At 31.1% G+C, this 17,019-nt stretch overlaps 1 protein-coding gene across 4 annotated transcripts; it reads left to right on the top strand.

Annotated features, from left to right (window-relative positions):
• Window positions 1-1,048: 1,048 nt before the first annotated feature.
• On the top strand, window positions 1,049-16,830 carry LOC143048293 (5-aminolevulinate synthase-like). 4 transcript variants are annotated; one of them, XM_076221885.1, is made up of 11 exons: window positions 1,049-1,105; window positions 8,708-8,871; window positions 9,629-9,730; window positions 10,245-10,448; window positions 11,330-11,552; window positions 11,910-12,094; window positions 12,602-12,781; window positions 13,249-13,413; window positions 14,868-15,007; window positions 15,486-15,614; window positions 16,185-16,830. In XM_076221885.1, the coding sequence occupies exons 2-11, from the start codon at window positions 8,727-8,729 to the stop codon at window positions 16,521-16,523; spliced, it is 1,812 nt and encodes a 603-aa protein (XP_076078000.1). In that variant the 5' UTR covers window positions 1,049-1,105; window positions 8,708-8,726; the 3' UTR covers window positions 16,524-16,830. The 4 variants fall into 4 exon arrangements, with proteins under 4 accessions (XP_076078000.1, XP_076078001.1, XP_076078002.1 ...); XM_076221886.1 differs by lacking the exon at window positions 1,049-1,105 and adding an exon at window positions 4,388-4,482; XM_076221887.1 differs by lacking the exon at window positions 1,049-1,105 and adding an exon at window positions 4,389-4,416.
• The last annotated feature ends 189 nt before the right edge of the window (window positions 16,831-17,019 follow it).

Genomic DNA, 17,019 nt, shown 5'->3' with positions numbered 1-17,019 from the left:
AATATCATCTATAATTGTTCCTATAACCTCGACCTTTGCCTTCGTCTTCCACTAAAATATGTTTCCCATCTATCCATTCTGGTAGTAAGTTGATTAAACAATACTTTAAATTCAATCATCTGTGATGGTCTGATTATTTTCCAAATTTAGGCATTTTGTAGAATGACTGAATTTTTAAGTCATTTTAGAGGACTGCATTATTTAGGCATTTGCAAATTGATTTTTTTCAGGCATTTTTGCCTGAAAAAATTGTAAGGCATTTAACCAAATGCCTAAAGGTCTAAAACTGAATGGAATGTACTCAAAATTGAAACAGTGGAAATATTAAATAGTTAATTTTATTCTATCATTAAATATATACTGTTAAGCTTGTGCAAGATATATCGGGTATGCTGGCTTTTGTCGAAAGGTGCATGCTATATAATAGTAATATCTCAGTATGTGTTTTTTTTTTTTTTTTTTTATTAATATAAAAAAAGAAGATGTGGTGTGATTGCCAATGAGTCAACTCTCCACAAGTGATCAAAATGACACAGAAAGTAACAACAACTTTGGGTTACCGTACGGCCTTCAACAATGAGCAAAGCCAATACCGCATATAGTCATGCAGCTATAAAAGGCCCGGAAATAGCAATTAAACAATTCAAACGAGAAAACTAACGGCCTAATTTATGTCTAAAAACTGAACGAAAAACAAATATGTAACACACAAACAAACGCAAACCACTGAATTACAGGCTCTTGACTTGGGACAGGCACATACATCCAGAATGTGGGGTGGTTAAACATGTTAACGGGTCCCAACCCTCCCCTTACCTGGGACAGTGGTGTATTAATGTCATTAATGTACAAAAAAAATGAACGAAAATATATTTAGAAGTGATAAAGTATAGTTAATACTATTTGATCAATTGGACCCTCTTTGTTGGGTTCGACATTTAAGATTATTTTTTGTTGTTAGACCATCCTTGATAACATCCGTGAAAGAGACGACATGGTCCGAACTAATAGGGGACGAGTTAATATTAATTCAGGATATCTTTTTAAAAGGTCAAGGTCACTATTCAGGAAACGTAAACACCATACCGTACATTACGAAAGACAGGTATGACCAAGTATAGTGTAAAATTATATGTTTATTTTACAGAAAAACTCTCCCTTCCAACAATTCATTTTTTTTTATATCACATGGTTTAAGTGTAATACGTGTTTTGCCTGTATGAATAGAGATCTGATAACAACAAAACTGTTCGAGACGTTCCATATCGCGACCATAATGATAACGGCAGTACATATGTACTATCGACTACTATATCTGCTTTTTTTGCAAATGAACAAGAAATCTTGTGTCCGCTTAAGTTTGCTGCTGATGTAATTAGGCAAGATCTATTGAAACCAGGAGGTTAACTAAGCGGTACATCATTTGACATTATGACTGTCCATAGCTGTGTTCTTGGAGGGTTTCCCATTTCAGCTGGTGTAATACTAGTCCAAATAATTATGACGTCTGGCAAGGCATCCCAGAAAAAAAATTAGAATAGCCTCCCAGACGTCATAATTATCTGGACTAGTGTAATACTAGGTTTGTAACACTGATGGTTCGATTGTTCAAAATGTAGTCACCAGTTACAAATGTTGCTGCTCTAACTTTGTACCATTTCCAGGTTATGAATGTTGTTTGCATTGTGTGGATCCCAAATCATGCTTGCATACTCCATCAATGGCATCATGTCCATCTGTGGCCTCACAAGGGTTTTGAAGCTGAGTTCCTTGGTCTTGCGTGGGCAATTGTATATTTTTCTCTACAAAAAAAATCCTAATGTTGTTGGTTTCCCTTCCTACTTGATCTACAAGAATGTGGATTCACTAGTTTAGTTTTTGTGATTGATGTTGGCTCCCAGTTATTTTGCAGATTCAACTTCTTCTAAGATGTGTCCATGGATGTTATATGGCTGTCTTATGGGCTTTCTGTTGTTGGTAATGTGGACTCTTTGTCTTTGTCTGAAAGGCTGCATTTTCACCTCAAACTTTACTCTGAGTACAAACAAACATGTGTATCTACAAAAGGTTTAAGCCATAGCATGCACTAAATAAATACAAATCATATATATTTTATGTTCAAGAAAATGAAAAACTTGGAGAAGAATTTTGCAGTGCACTTTTTCTGACGTAGTCGGTATAGTTTTGGTTTGTGCCCTTTAAACCTAAGGACGCTTAACTATGGCAACACAATACGCATGCTCGAAAATCCTTTCTGTGATTGGACAAAATGCTGTCATGGTGGGTGAATTGGTTGTGTTTGAAAAAACGTCTTGTTAATTATATGGTGATGGAAAGCAAATGAAAAACTATAAATCTTTGAACTAGATCTTACAAAGATTTATATTTTTATTAAAATAATTGTTTCTCCAATAGCTCTTTGCATCCGTTACAGCTGTTTATTCGGGACAATTATATAATTTTTAATGTAAACTTTGATGTACGAACGTAGATGACTTTTAGAACGCACCTACGCATGTGAGATTTCCGCAGGGTTTTGGTGAATGTAAACAGAAAGATACGAGGACCGAGAATACTGAACACAAACAGAGAAAATGTTATTTAAATGGTATCTTTGAACACAAACAGGGAAAACGTTATTTAAATGGTATCTTTGTGCTTCTGAAGGTTATCGAAATGATAGTTTTAAACATGATTTATACTCAAATTTAAATACGTCGTATATCTTTTCCAAAGATAGTTCTTGTTTTCATTCCTCCAGACATGCCAGAAGTTGTCAAAAAAGTTAAGTTGTAAAAGAGGTTTGAGAATTTCCCCACAGGTAATAATTAAAGAGAACTTTATTGATTGACATTCAAACACCCTGTTCAAAAAGAATTTCACTTTGTTTCAGACATTTTTGTTTCAGAACTTTGGGGCCCAAACAATTTTGCAAATCATTTTTTTAATACATGCATACACCTACATTTGTATATCAATATGTTAAATATGATAAAGAAATGAGAAATAAATATTTGCAATAAAATACCTAAATCAAACTTGATTATGTTTCAAGATATATACACATGTAGTCAAAACATAATTGATTTTAAAGTTGTGAATTTATCAATATTTCAAGTAGACATTATATGTTTTGTGCAATGATTATCAAAGGAGCACAGATTATGTTTGTACATTGTAGATGGTGATCGTTTGATTTCTAAAGTTCTAAAGAAAACCTGTAAATACATGTAGATTTGATTGTTATTTAAAACATTCCAATTATTTAGCCAAAAGGTGCAAGTCATATTGACTATAATCCCCAGTATCAAGAATCTTAAAGCAACAAAAACAGTTTGGATATGTATGCAATGATAATTATACATGTACATTGTATCTAAAAGTTAATTTTGGAAAATAGACCAGGTAGTTCTGGAAAAATTGTGAGGTGCTGACTTGTCTTGCTATCAAATGTGTTTACTATGTTTATGGGCTGGGGTATATTATATTCAATTGTTACTTTATTTCCCGTGACTTTTGAACGTGACTTTTTGTCATACATTTTTTATATATATTAACCATTATAGAATTGAAAACTGTTCTTATAATTAATGAAAAATGAAAACCTATGAAATTTGCCATTTTTAAAAAGAGAAATTTAAAACTGCATGAACAGTTAAAATTATCAGCAGGCATGGAAGGGCATGTCTACAAAAGTGTCAACATGGGCCTAGCTTTCATAGCTGACTTTATTTGATAACAGAAAATAAACTGTAAAAGACAGGACTGTTCAGCAGGCATAATTCTACAAACAAGTGGTTTTAATGCTAGACAGCTCTAGAACAACTGTTAAAAACAAAAAAAAATGATCAGCAAATGCAAGGAAAGATCTACAAACAAGTCAAAATTGTCCTTAACAAGTTATTAAACAGCAATTTTCCTGAATATTTGTTATTTTGCATAAACTTTAGAAAATAAAGAGAAAATAGAAATAGAAATAGGATCTGACACCAGGATGTTTAAAAATCTACAAATTTGAAGATCCTTAGCTATGCATGACTAACCCCTTTTAACATGTTTAAAGACCAGAAACTAAACTTTTTTTTTAATTTAAAAAAAATTATTACACTTTTTTTTAAGTCCCTGGTAACAGTTGTTGACTTCCTTTGTATCTAGGATACTAGATATTTATAACCTACATGTTCTTGTATTGAACTCCATTGCCTACATTTCTTATATATTACATCAATTAACTATACAAAGAAATAGGATTTAAATCAGGAAATCGTGACAGATACAGTTTTACCTTAAAAATAAAACATCTTTAATTTCCACACTTTACTGATTTCGTCCAATCATAATATATCATATGTTGACATTGACGTATGTCTTAAAAACTCTTGCACTTATAGAAAGGACTTTGATCTAAAGACACAGGTGAATTAACATTATTTAATAACTTTAATGTACATGTATAGTATTGCCACATCATCAATTTGACAGGTAAGAGAAGGTTCTTATTATTTGATAATATATAGTATAGTTATAATAAATTTAATCTAAGTAGGACTGGGTATTATCTATCTAGTGACTTTAATACATTTTAGTTATATTAAACAATAGGATTGAATTTTTAATACTTACATAATTTGAAATTCATTTCATAATTACTTTGATTGTATTATATACTTTATTTTGAGTTTTGAAATTAAACAATTTGGGGTCATCTATATCAATAAGATATAACATGTATAATGAAAGTGTAAAAATATAAAGACAAAAAAAAAGAAGTTTATTTTCAACTAATTTTATCACACTTATATCTACTTATATATAATGATAATGTTATGTATTTCAGACTTCTGCATCATGGACATAAATTTTGTAATAAAATAATAAAATTTAAATACATTAGAGCTTTACCAAAAGGATTAAATTCAGTTGTCGAAACTTCTTTCCTCTAAACATGTTTAATATAATTTGGTCAGCAAATGTCAAAAAAAGGTGGTCTGCACCCCCCAACCCCGCTTTAAATGCCAAATGGTAAACACTGTAATAAGTTTCATAAATTTTAATGTAAGAGTATGGATACATACATATTAAAATCTTAATTTCTTTGAAAAGAAAAAAAAACACATTTAAATGATACATGTACATGCAATACACAGCCCCTTTTAAGAAGCTGTTTAGATTTTCATGTTTGTTGACATTATATTTTTCTCAAAAACATAAAAGAAGTATGAACCATCCAAACAAAAAATCTCTTTCTAGGACTCCATTTAACTTTCAATATTGTGATCCAATTTTTTTAAGATCATTGTTCATTTTGTTTATTAATTCTTTTTGAAACTTATATATGGTGAATTTTTCTTTTAGAAAGGATTAAGATGTAAAAGAACTACTTGAAAAAAGTTGAATGAAAAATAGTGAGAAAGATATACGTGTATGCTGTTAGATATTACATTTCACATGTACATGCCAATCTTGGGTATTGTTCTATCTTTTCTTGTTTTATTGAATTTTCTTTATTTCTTGAAATGTTATAATCTATGATATTTCATGATAAATATCAGCAATTTAAAGTAAAATTTATTATAATGACTTGCCATATAAACTTAAGATGTAAGTTATAAATTATTGGATTATTCTGTTTGAATAAACTTTCAAGGGCCAGACTTAAAACAACATGTAATGATTTTATATCGTATCAGAGTTGTCATGGTTGTATAAGAAAAATAACAAAAGTCTTTTGTTATTATTGTAAAAGAGTTGTTTTTTTGAAAACAACTCATCTTTTTTCTATTCACTTCATCATCATCAGCATTATTTAAAACAAACACCACTCAATCATAAAAACCATGAAAACTGTGCATATATTTGCATGTCCCTACAGCCTCCAGCAGTTTGCATATATAGCATTATTTGTCGTTTAATTAATCAGTAAATGCCTAAGTTACTATGGTAACTTGCTATTTATTTTGATTTATTGGTTATTATATATGATAATGAGAAATTTAATCATTTATCAATATACTTATAAGTTCAGTAAGAAAATTTAGTCGGAAGTGTTTTGTATTATCATAAACTTTTATTAGGTAAGTCTTAACTAATAAAAGGCATATATATGTTAAGTTGAACCATACTAGAAATAGATTTGTAACATTTGATCAAGGAAGGCATATAGTAATGATAGGTTTATAGATGTTACAGGTAAGAAAAGAAATGTGTATACAAATATGTCCTTTTTACCTTTATGTTGTTTAGGACACAATTATTATACCAGGGGTATTCAAATGATAACAATAGTAATTTTACATCACCATGTATGACATGCATGAATTTAATGGTTCAAAAACTAGACTTTCAAAGTTTTTAATCTGAAGTTGTTAAGGTTTCAAACTATTTTGTTAAGGTTTCAAACTAATAGCTTGAAACCTTAACAACTTCAGATTAAAAACTTTGAAAGTCTAGTTTTTGAACCATTAAATTCATGCATGTCATACATGTATAGGTGATGTAAAATGTTTAAAGTTGATAATGAACTGACAAGATTTAAAATTATTATATAATATATACATGATATATGAGGAGGGTGTTTGTAATATGGTTTGAACAAACATCTATTATTAAAACATTCAGGATTTAGCGAAAAGAAAAATGATTGAATGACGTTGCAGGATGTTATTTTATTATTAATATAAAGCCCCCCTTTGTTATACTCACTGTTTTATTGTTGTTTGTGTTGTTGTTCTTTTGATGATATAATTTTTCATTAGACAAATGATGCTCATGTCTGCATAATGGAATTATTATATATTTAAAAGTTAAATGTTTTTATCCACATTGCAGTATGAAGAAATAATCAAACAATTTATCTTCCCTAGCCAAGTGTATGTTAATGCAATTTTCTGGAATCCCTCGTCCGACCTTTAAACGTTCTCTATTGCATGACATCTTTAACTTTTATGATACATGTAAGTTTTTGGCAGGGTTAATCGTTCAAAATTCTTTCTTTGTTCCAGTGGAAGATAATAGTCAGAAATCATTTATTGTTTAATTTGTTTATTTTTAAATTCTTCTCTCTGGACACTACCAGGCATTTGGCTTCATAACAGCAGCAATGATGTTTCAGTTATTGAGTTATGTCCCTTTATTATGTTATGTTTGGGGGGGGGAGGGATCATCTGTGTGCCTTGGACATGTTCCCCAATATTTTTTTTGTAATTTGAGCCCCTATCCTTAAGTTAACGTTGTATCTAAGTATTATAGTTATATGAAGGATTTCTTGATGAATTTAAAGTTTAAAAATTTGTGAATAAACCAATAATTGTCCAAAGTTATCCATCAAAAGGATTATTGAAATTACATACAAAATGAACATGATATAGAAAGTAATATTTTATGATAAGATTAAATATTTGAATAACTACATAGTCCTGTTGACCTCATTGAACACTTCCTGGATGGCAATAACTTTTAAGTGAACTGTATGTGGTTTTAAACTTTAAATTAAATGTAGATTTGTTTAAATGAACATTTGATTAGAATGGGAGGCAGTTTAAATTAGGTCAATGTTTTAAAGAATGACAGCTATCTACATAACTTATGAAAGAAATTGAATCAAAATAAAAAAATCATTCTATATTGTAAAGTATTCATTAAATAGTTTAAATTGAACAAAACATTAAAAAATAACTTGAATATTTGGGCATTATCAATAAGCATGATAAGTATACATGTCTTTCAAAAGTTCTGCTTTAATAATTTTCTTGATTGAAAGATGTCAGAAAATATGAGTATGTCTGTAACACATAGATTATTCTTTATAGCTCTGTTTGAGTTTAAAAAGGCCATGAAGTTTCTGCGGATAGTCATTGACATCTGATTCAGTCTATTCAATTTTCTTGTTGCTATATATGTGCGTCAAATTAAAAAGAAACATTATCATTTTAACTAACAGGCAATTAAAAAAAATGGGAGGATTATCCATTAGGGTGTTCAAAATCAAAACTATATTAGAAAACACTATCAATGAATAAACATGGCCATTGTTACTATAAATAAAACATAAAAGCATATAAAATATCGTTAAGTTCACCATACTTGTGTTTTGGGTTTTGCTGCAAGGCAAAGGATATGTAATCTCTGTGTTATATGTTTGATTAACACGCATTTCTGTGTTTACATGGTGTGACATAGTTTGATATTGTACATGTTGTAATTACATACATGATTATAGGAAAATGTTGAAGTTAACAGGTTGTTGAAACATTAAACTGTAACATGTGTGACAACCACCTACATAATTGATGTTATACATTTTTCTGTTTGAAAATTATAAAACGGCATCCTGTTGTTAAACTTTTTTTTCTATGTTTTTGTTGGAGTTATCTCTAGATGTACATGTATATTGTAACAAAACTACAGTCCAACTCCATATATCTATATAAATGTAAATACCTCAGTACTGTGGTCCAGAGAAGATGTTAAAATCCATTTACCGGTATATTTATAGAATTTCTAGAGGGCAATGAGTTTAAATATATTTTCTTATAATGGGTCGGTCACAAAATTTTCTTGTGGCAAATATCTTTTGAAAACTTAATCAGGCTGCAAATATTCTTTGTTATAAATATACAGTTAGATTTTGGATTAGTTACATTAAATGCTACTTTCTTGTCTGTTATGGTTCAATGAATTTGATATTTGAGTTATTTATATATTTTAGATCTAGAAACCAGAAAATCATGACATTAAGATGTCCATTTCTCAGTCGAATTCCAGTATGCCAAGTAAAAACAGCTGCCCCACAGCTGATGAATTATGCAGAAAGATGTCCTATTATGGCACATGCAATGAGATACATGTCTGTGGGAACAACTCAGACAAAAGGTATACTTATAATATGCTTCTCACCATTTTCAATGATTTTGGGCTTTTTGTTCAATTAAACATGTTAAAGATTAGAACTCTGTTATCAATGCTCTTCAATTTCACACAATTATTTGTTTGGTTTTCTAACTATTTATCTGATGAGTCTTATGTAGATGAAACGCACGTCTGGTGTATGTAATTATAAGGCTGGTACCTTGGATAACTATAAAAAAAAATAAATAAAAATTAGAGAATATTGTATGATTACCAATGAAACAGTTCTCTACCAAAGACCTTATAATGAATAATAAATGCTTAGCCCTGAAATTGCAAAACAACTCAAACAAGAAAACAGTTTGATTTATGTACAAAACAATAAATGATAAACAAATTTGGTACAAGCTTTAGCTTTTAATGTTTCTGTTGAATGGATCAATCAAATACACTATTAGTTCAGATCAATCATCAAAACAAGAAAAATTCTGATTGTGTTAATCATTGTGTCATACAAACCCATTTTACCTATAACATTCAAACTGCTCAAAATTATACAACTACATGAAAATTAAACAATTATAAGATAAAGTTTTACTTAAAAATATAAATCTTATAAGAGAAAAGAGAGGCTATGTGGTAGGATGACTGGTATCCATCCATGAAAAAAATATAAGATAAATATGCAAAAAGCATACATTTGTAGGAACAGCACTCTTATTGCTGTTCTTCAAATAGAATTCACAATAAGACCTCCAACATGTTATGTTCTTTTTTTCAGAAATAAGTGCAGATCAAATGCAACAATGCCCATATATGTCTCATAAAATGGTCAAGGAAACACCAAAGCAAGAGATGAAAGTAGAAAGTATGGAGATGATGGGTAATTATTGATTGTATGGCAATATAAAAGATTCTAAGTAAATAATGGTTCCTTGGACTATGAAAGATGTTCACTAGTCATGTTCCTTTTTATTAGTTTATGCTCATTTGGCTTTATTAATTTAATACCATTTGTAAATTTTGCTTAACTTAGTTATGTAAAGGAGGAAAGGTTTGATTATAGATTTCTCTATGATAAGTTGTATTTTTAGTCCCTGAAGAAACTCTGAAAATCATCAGATGTCCTTTGTTTTATTTTGTGTGCCATTGGGTTGCCTTATATATCATATACAGTGTAACGTGTCTGATCTGACACCTGAATATTCCAACATCCTGCTTTAAATGACACATTTTCATGGTCCCAAAATATGCCTATCCTTGCAGAAAAAACCTGAGTATTCCAACAGCCTCCTTAATCTGACATTTTTTTCTAGTCCTTTTGTGTGCCAGATTACACAGGTTGCACTGTACACATATTTTAGTCATATCTCATATCTATCTTCTTTTATATTCAGATGTTGATAAAGAAACCAGTAGAGACTATGTAAGGGAAATGTCACCAACACCAGACAGTAAACCAGTTAAAACACAGAAGAAAACAGATGAAAAAACATCCAAGAAACCAATTGGAGCTCCAAAGATAGATTATGCATCTGGCTTGAAAGTTGAACAAGTTTTGGATATGTTGAAAAAAAAATCTTTTGCAGAAACATCATGGGGTGAGTAAGCTTATAAAAGAATAAACATAGTATAGTTAATGTTGTCTTCAGCAAACATATCTTACAGTGTATATTGTATTTTTGTCCTCAAAACCTTTAAAGTACCTATTGGACAGCTTTGACCTAAATGAACTTTCAGGAAAAATGTTACATCTGTCATTCCTTGAAAAGAAAATGAATTGTTAGCTGGGTCAATAAATAGGACACAGAGTTCAAACACAACATGTAACATGTCATTAGTTATATGTTTTTATCAAATGTCTTCTCCAATGAAATTCTTATACAATTTATAATCAAATCTTTGAGTGTTCTCTCATACAGTGTCATGTTTATTGCCTGACTGGTCAGATCCCTAGACGGAATCATGTCAATGTTCAGGTCCAGACGGAAAGTAACATAAACTACCATTGTTGTGGTCCAGACTGAAAGTGGCATAAACTACCATTGTTGGGGTCCAGACTGAAAGTAGCATAAACTACCATTGTTGGGGTCCAGACTGAAAGTAGCATAAACTACCATTGTTGGGGTCCAGACTGAAAGTAGCATAAACTACCATTGTTGGGGTCCAGACTGAAAGTAACATAAACTACTATTGTTGGGGTGCAGACTGAAAGTAACATAAACTACCATTGTTGAAGACAACTGATCTAACTTAAGTTACACATTCCAAATCATATTTAATCCGTCCAATACCTGCATCTGAAAAATAAAAATTAAAAAGCTCACAACTAAATGAAAACAAAAACACAACACAACAGTAATTACTTGTTGTACAAATAGGGCACAATTTCACACTGGTAAGCCATCATCTAATCATTAACAACTATTCATTCATCATATTCATATCTCCACACAATTCAGTGCATAATTTTATATTTCAGCACAAACTGAGGATGTCACATTTGACTATGAAGGCTTTTTTGGTGAGCAAGTGGAAAAGAAAAAACAAGACCATACATACAGAGTATTCAAGAAAGTTACTCGTAAAGGTACACAGTTCCCGTTTGCAGAAGAGTATTCTGGCCAGAAACGAGATATCACAGTTTGGTGTAGTAATGACTATCTTGGTATGAGTTGGCATCCTAATGTTACCAAGGCTGTTAGGTAATTATATAATACAACATACCTTTAATTAAAGGATAGTTCAAAGTCATATTTACTTGCATATAATTTTGTGGAATTTGTGCACCATTCCTTTGTAGCTAAGTTTTTGAAATCTACAAAACCATTTTGTTTGTGTGTTTGCCATTACACACCTATTCAGACTTTAAGCTTTAAATGTAACTCAACTATTATTTGAATGGTGTGCATGTATCACCAACATGACCAATGAGCTTTCTCAAAACAGAATGTAATTTCTTGATAGTTTTCAAATTTGGCTGGCATATGTATCCTATTAATTTCCTTTAAATGTTAAAGATGAGTATTTAAGCTTAGTAACAATACTTGTTTATCTTTAAGTGATGCTTTGTACTGTCACGGAGCTGGGGCAGGAGGGACACGCAATATATCTGGTAATTCACCCCTCCATGAGGATTTGGAAGCTGAGCTAGCTGGTTTACATCAAAAAGAGGCTGCTCTTGTATTTACATCGTGTTATGTGGCTAATGATACAACATTGGAGACACTAGGAAAAATGCTGCCAGGTAGGTACCTAATATTGTAACCATATTAGGATAAGTTTTATATTGGTTTAAAAAATAGTTTTTGTTGATACTATGCATCCCCATTATGCTCTAAAAATTTTGAAAAAAAAAGATCTTAAAAGAATTGACAGTTTTATTCAAATAGAGATAACATGTGGTATGATTGCGAATGAGACAACCATCCACCAGGGACCAAATGATGAAGATGTAAACATACAGTAATTTCATTCTAAATGTTAATTACCATCAAAACAGCTTTCCTCAATTGTAAAATCTATCAAATAGTATCATGGTGCTAAAGGTCACTGGAGAGAGCAATGTAAATCAAAAGAAAAAGTAATTTTAAATGTATTATTTAAAAAGAATATATATAGGTCAAATAGATTATATTAAAATATTAAGGTTAAATATAGATATATATATATGTCATTAATCATCTTGGTTGTTGATGGTATATGGTTGTCATCAAATGATATTTTTGTATGATTTTCTTTCTTATTGTTATAGGTGTTCATATATTTTCTGATTCTGGTAACCATGCCTCCATGATTCAGGGAATAAAGAATAGCCGTGCACCAAAACATATATTCCGGCACAATGACCCGGTACATTTAGAAGAGCTTCTAAAACAAGTGGATATTAGCATTCCTAAGCTGGTTGTATTTGAGACAGTTCATTCTATGTCTGGTAAGAAAAATAATATAAACTTCTGTTATATCTGTTATTAGTTTTGAAACCTAATATGATTTACCGAAAATATGAGATAAAGTTTAATAAAGCACCTCAACAACTTATTTAAAGAAAAAACTCCCACTATGACTTTTATGTCACCTTCTCTTAAAAAAATCCTTTAAAAAAGAAGGTATTCAAATTTTCCACAAATGGCCATTTTAGTGCTTTTAAAAAACTAGTAGATAGATCCTTTTATACAATCCTCTTTTGTGTAATTCCAAGCTTTGATTAAGAAATGAAAAATAAATGTTGCTAAATTTGTTTTGAATAGAAGAGGCCAGATGCTCTGTTTTCAGAGAAAAAAAAGCAATATGAAAAAGCATGAGGGTTTTGTTCAATTGCTTTTTAAACAAGCTAGTATCTAAATATTTTGTAGAAGTTGTGTGTCCTTTGTTTAAATCTATTGTAATGTTGTTTTGTAGGTGCTGTGTGTCCATTAAATGAACTATGTGATGTAGCACATAAGTATGGGGCACTGACATTTGTTGATGAAGTACATGCTGTAGGATTGTATGGACGCCAGGGAGCTGGAATTGGGCAGAGAGATGGATGTATGGATAAGATCGATATTGTATCTGGAACACTTGGTAAGCAATACAATTTATATTTGATAATTTGGAAGTGTCATTTTATTATGTCCCCAATCAGAAAGGAGGGTTTTTTCTCGTTCACATCTGTCCATCCTTCTGTTAGTGTTTTTCTTCACTATGTCAATCACACTAAAGATTTAATATATCTTTAGTACATGTAGTATACTGACTTGTCTACTTTTTATACAACCACAAAAAAAATTTTGCGTCTTATAATGCTATCATGTCGTCTGCGTCGTTGTCGTCTGAAGACGCATTTAGTGTTTGTGTTTGTGAATGGATCTCTATAAATTTTTACCAGAATGTTCAATACCACTAAAGGAAGGTTGGGATTGATTTTGGGGGTTGATGGTTCCAATATTTTAGGAATTAGGGGCCAAAAAGGGGGCCCTAAATAAGCATTTTTGTAGTTTTCAAACAATAACTTGTGTTTAAGTTTATGAATCTCTCTGAAATTATTCCACAAGTTTCCATACCATGAAGGGATGGTTAGTATTGACTTTGGAGGGTTATTGCTCAAAATGTTTTAAAATCAGGGGCAAAAAAGGTGGAAAACTAGGTTTTTCTGGTCAATGGACAATGAAGACAATTTAGGTGAAATTTTCATTAAGGAGTCGCATGTTAGACGCGGACAAGCTACCGTGGGCCTCTCGACCATCGAGGTCGGCAAACTATACCCTCGGTAAAATTAAAATCATTGTAAGGGAGGTAGTTTAAAAATATTTAACATATAATGTTGGGTATGTTCGGATTTACCTCCCTTATACTATTACTAATGTTATTTCAACTGATCGGGCGGAGCTTACGTTTTAATTTCCATAAGGACAGTCTATTTTAAGATGTGTGTGATAAGGATGATTGCCGTTATAATTATAAGTGATTTCTAATCACCTATCAGTGTCTTCAAAGGAATTTACAAAAGAATGACTGGACATTTCATTGATGAGTTTATTCTAAAACACCTATCTATAGATGGACTGGTTTATTATTAGCGAACCGGCTAAACTCCGCCCAGTCAAGTGAAATAAATTGAGTAATACCTGTAAATTATGTATAAAGAAATGTCAGGTTTTGGACTTATTGCAAAAAAAAGGGGGGTGGTAGTAGTTTTCATTTTTTTTCTCCAAATTTCTCAAATTCCAAGTTTTTGAAAAGTTAAAAGAAGAAATCTTTAATTGCATAAATATTGCGCAATAGATTTGTAAGATTTCGACATTTTTTTTGTGTCACAATCCAAATTCAGAGCTGTATCAAGCTTGAATGTTATGTATATACTTGCCCCAACTGTTCAGGATTCGACCTCTGGGGTCGTATAAAGCTGCACCCTGTGGAGCACCTGGTTATAAAATCAATCCAAGTATAAGAAATGAATTTGATATTTTATATTCAATTCAGTATGTAAAATCACACATTTTAGAAATGTTATCTTAGATGTTTTATTTGTTTTGCAGGAAAAGCCTTTGGAAATGTTGGAGGATATGTTGCCAGTACAAGTAAAGCAATTGATACAATCAGAAGTTATGCCTCAGGATTTATATTTACTACATCACTGCCCCCTACAACTTTGTCTGGAGCTATTGCTTCTGTTAAGGTACTTATTGCATTAAATGTTTAATTTGGAGTCCACCAATAATCGGCAAAAATCCTATTTAGTAATAATCTTTCTTATTTCAAACAAAGTTGTTGTCTCAAAAGTATTTCAATTTAGCTAACCCTAAGCATACCTGAAAAAAATGTTTTCAGATCTTTATTTATTAAATCCGTTGTAGTTAGGCAATGGATTAGTGATGCATCAGAAAATGTTTAAATTGAAAAACCAATTACAATTTACTTGTATACTTTAGCTGCACCCTCTCATAATTCCTAGTTATTTCTATATTGATGAAGCTTAAAAAAATGAAAACATATGAAAGATATACATGTGTGATAGACAAAATCAAAAATCTATGTCTTAAAAGTTAATTGTAAAAGCAATGGTTTTGTTTGGTACATATAGTATGTTAGAGTCTTTTCTACAACCCAAATATCTGTCATTAGTGAAAAAAATATTTCTTCATTATATATTATAGATTTTAAGAAGTGAAGAAGGAAGACAGCTAAGATTTAAACATCAGGAAGCTGTCAAATATCTAAGTGAGAAACTGTTGGAAGCTGGTTTGCCTATAATACACTGCCCAAGTCATATCATTCCAATACATGTAAGTTATTAATTTGGTATGCTAATATTTTACTCTGAATGTTCAAAAGTTCAGTTGGCTCAAATTATAGGCTGTTAATAGTGTTTGCCTGTAACATCTTTTTTTGCTGAACTAGTACACTGTTTTGTTTAGGAGCCACTTGGATCCAACCTCAGGATTTTCCAGCTGTGTTAACAACCTATTAGTGCCCTTCAGCTGTTTTCGGCTCTTTGGTCTGGTTTGTCTCTTGTCTTGTGACATATTCCTTGTTTCCATTCTCATTTTTAATGGAACTTTATCAAAAAGGGAAACTTGCTAATTTTTGATATTTTTTGTAAAAGTGAATGTTTGTTCTTCTATTGGGCTGTCACCCTGCTGTCCCAGTTAAGGGGAAGATTGAACGCTCTTTAATGTGTTTTACCTGTCATATTCTGTACTTCCCAAGTCAAAAACCAGTACTTCAGGGGTTGTTATTGGTTGCTGTCTGCCATATATTTGTTTTTGTTTTTAAAATTTATATAATGAAGTAATTTAAAAAATGAACATAAATTGCACTTTTTTTTAATCACTATATTATTATTTTGTTCTCAGGTTGGGGACCCTGCACTCTGTACACATTTGTCTAATGAACTAATGACCAAGCACAACATATATGTACAACAAATCAACTACCCTACAGTGGCTAAAGGACAAGAAAGGTTGAGAGTGGCACCGACTCCCCACCATACCAGACCAATGATGGACCATTTTGTTAAAGCTGTCAAAGAGGTGTGGCTAAGTTCTGGGTTGGAACTCAAGCCAGGAGGATGCTGCCCAAAGGAATGTGAATTCTGTGCAAAACCTCTTGATTATGAAAAGTTTTCTGCCCGTGAAAAGATCTGTGATCGTTCCAACTGTACCTATGCTTCTTTACAGTCAGCTATGACATAAACCATTTGGTTTTATTTCATACATGACTTTATTTATAAAATATTAAACATATACCGGTTATAATAAAGATAAGATTATTAAGAATCTGTCTGTAAACTGTATTCAATTATGTATTATACACACATTATTTTGTCAAGCAAAAAAAGTTTAAAGACAAAAATGAACTCAGGTGCATTTTGGGGGAAAAGAAGGTTGACAAAAATATTAATTTTGACCCTTTGACAAAAATTTAGAAATTTCAAAAAGCTTGAACCACACACTCTATATGATACATTTCATCAGATGTAAAGCAGTTTGACAAACTAATTTTGAAAATGTTTTAAAATAGTTTAGGTGATTTTTACAGAGTTAAGGTACCACCAAAAATCAGTGTAAAAATTAATTTCTAATTTGATAAAACTATTCTTAATGTGATTTCATGAAGCTGTGATATGTGATTTTGTATGGAGGTTACATGTATGTAGGCATAGATAAAACCAATGATGTAGTTGAGTTT

The sequence above is a fragment of the Mytilus galloprovincialis genome, chromosome 10 (assembly GCF_965363235.1).
Source record: "Mytilus galloprovincialis chromosome 10, xbMytGall1.hap1.1, whole genome shotgun sequence".
Classification (NCBI taxonomy): Eukaryota; Metazoa; Mollusca; class Bivalvia; order Mytilida; family Mytilidae; genus Mytilus; species Mytilus galloprovincialis.
Note: the sequence above shows the minus strand (reverse complement) of the source record. Positions and strands in the feature narration are given on the sequence as shown.

What these genes read in the sequence shown, in the direction of transcription:
- LOC143048293 (XM_076221884.1), top strand. Translation starts at nt 8,463, where the DNA reads ATGTTAAAATCCATTTACCG. An exon ending in ACTAGGAAAAATGCTGCCAG is followed by an intron (nt 12,095 to 12,601) that starts GTAGGTACCTAA and finishes TTATTGTTATAG; the next exon opens with GTGTTCATATATTTTCTGAT. An exon ending in TATTGTATCTGGAACACTTG is followed by an intron (nt 13,414 to 14,867) that starts GTAAGCAATACA and finishes TTTGTTTTGCAG; the next exon opens with GAAAAGCCTTTGGAAATGTT.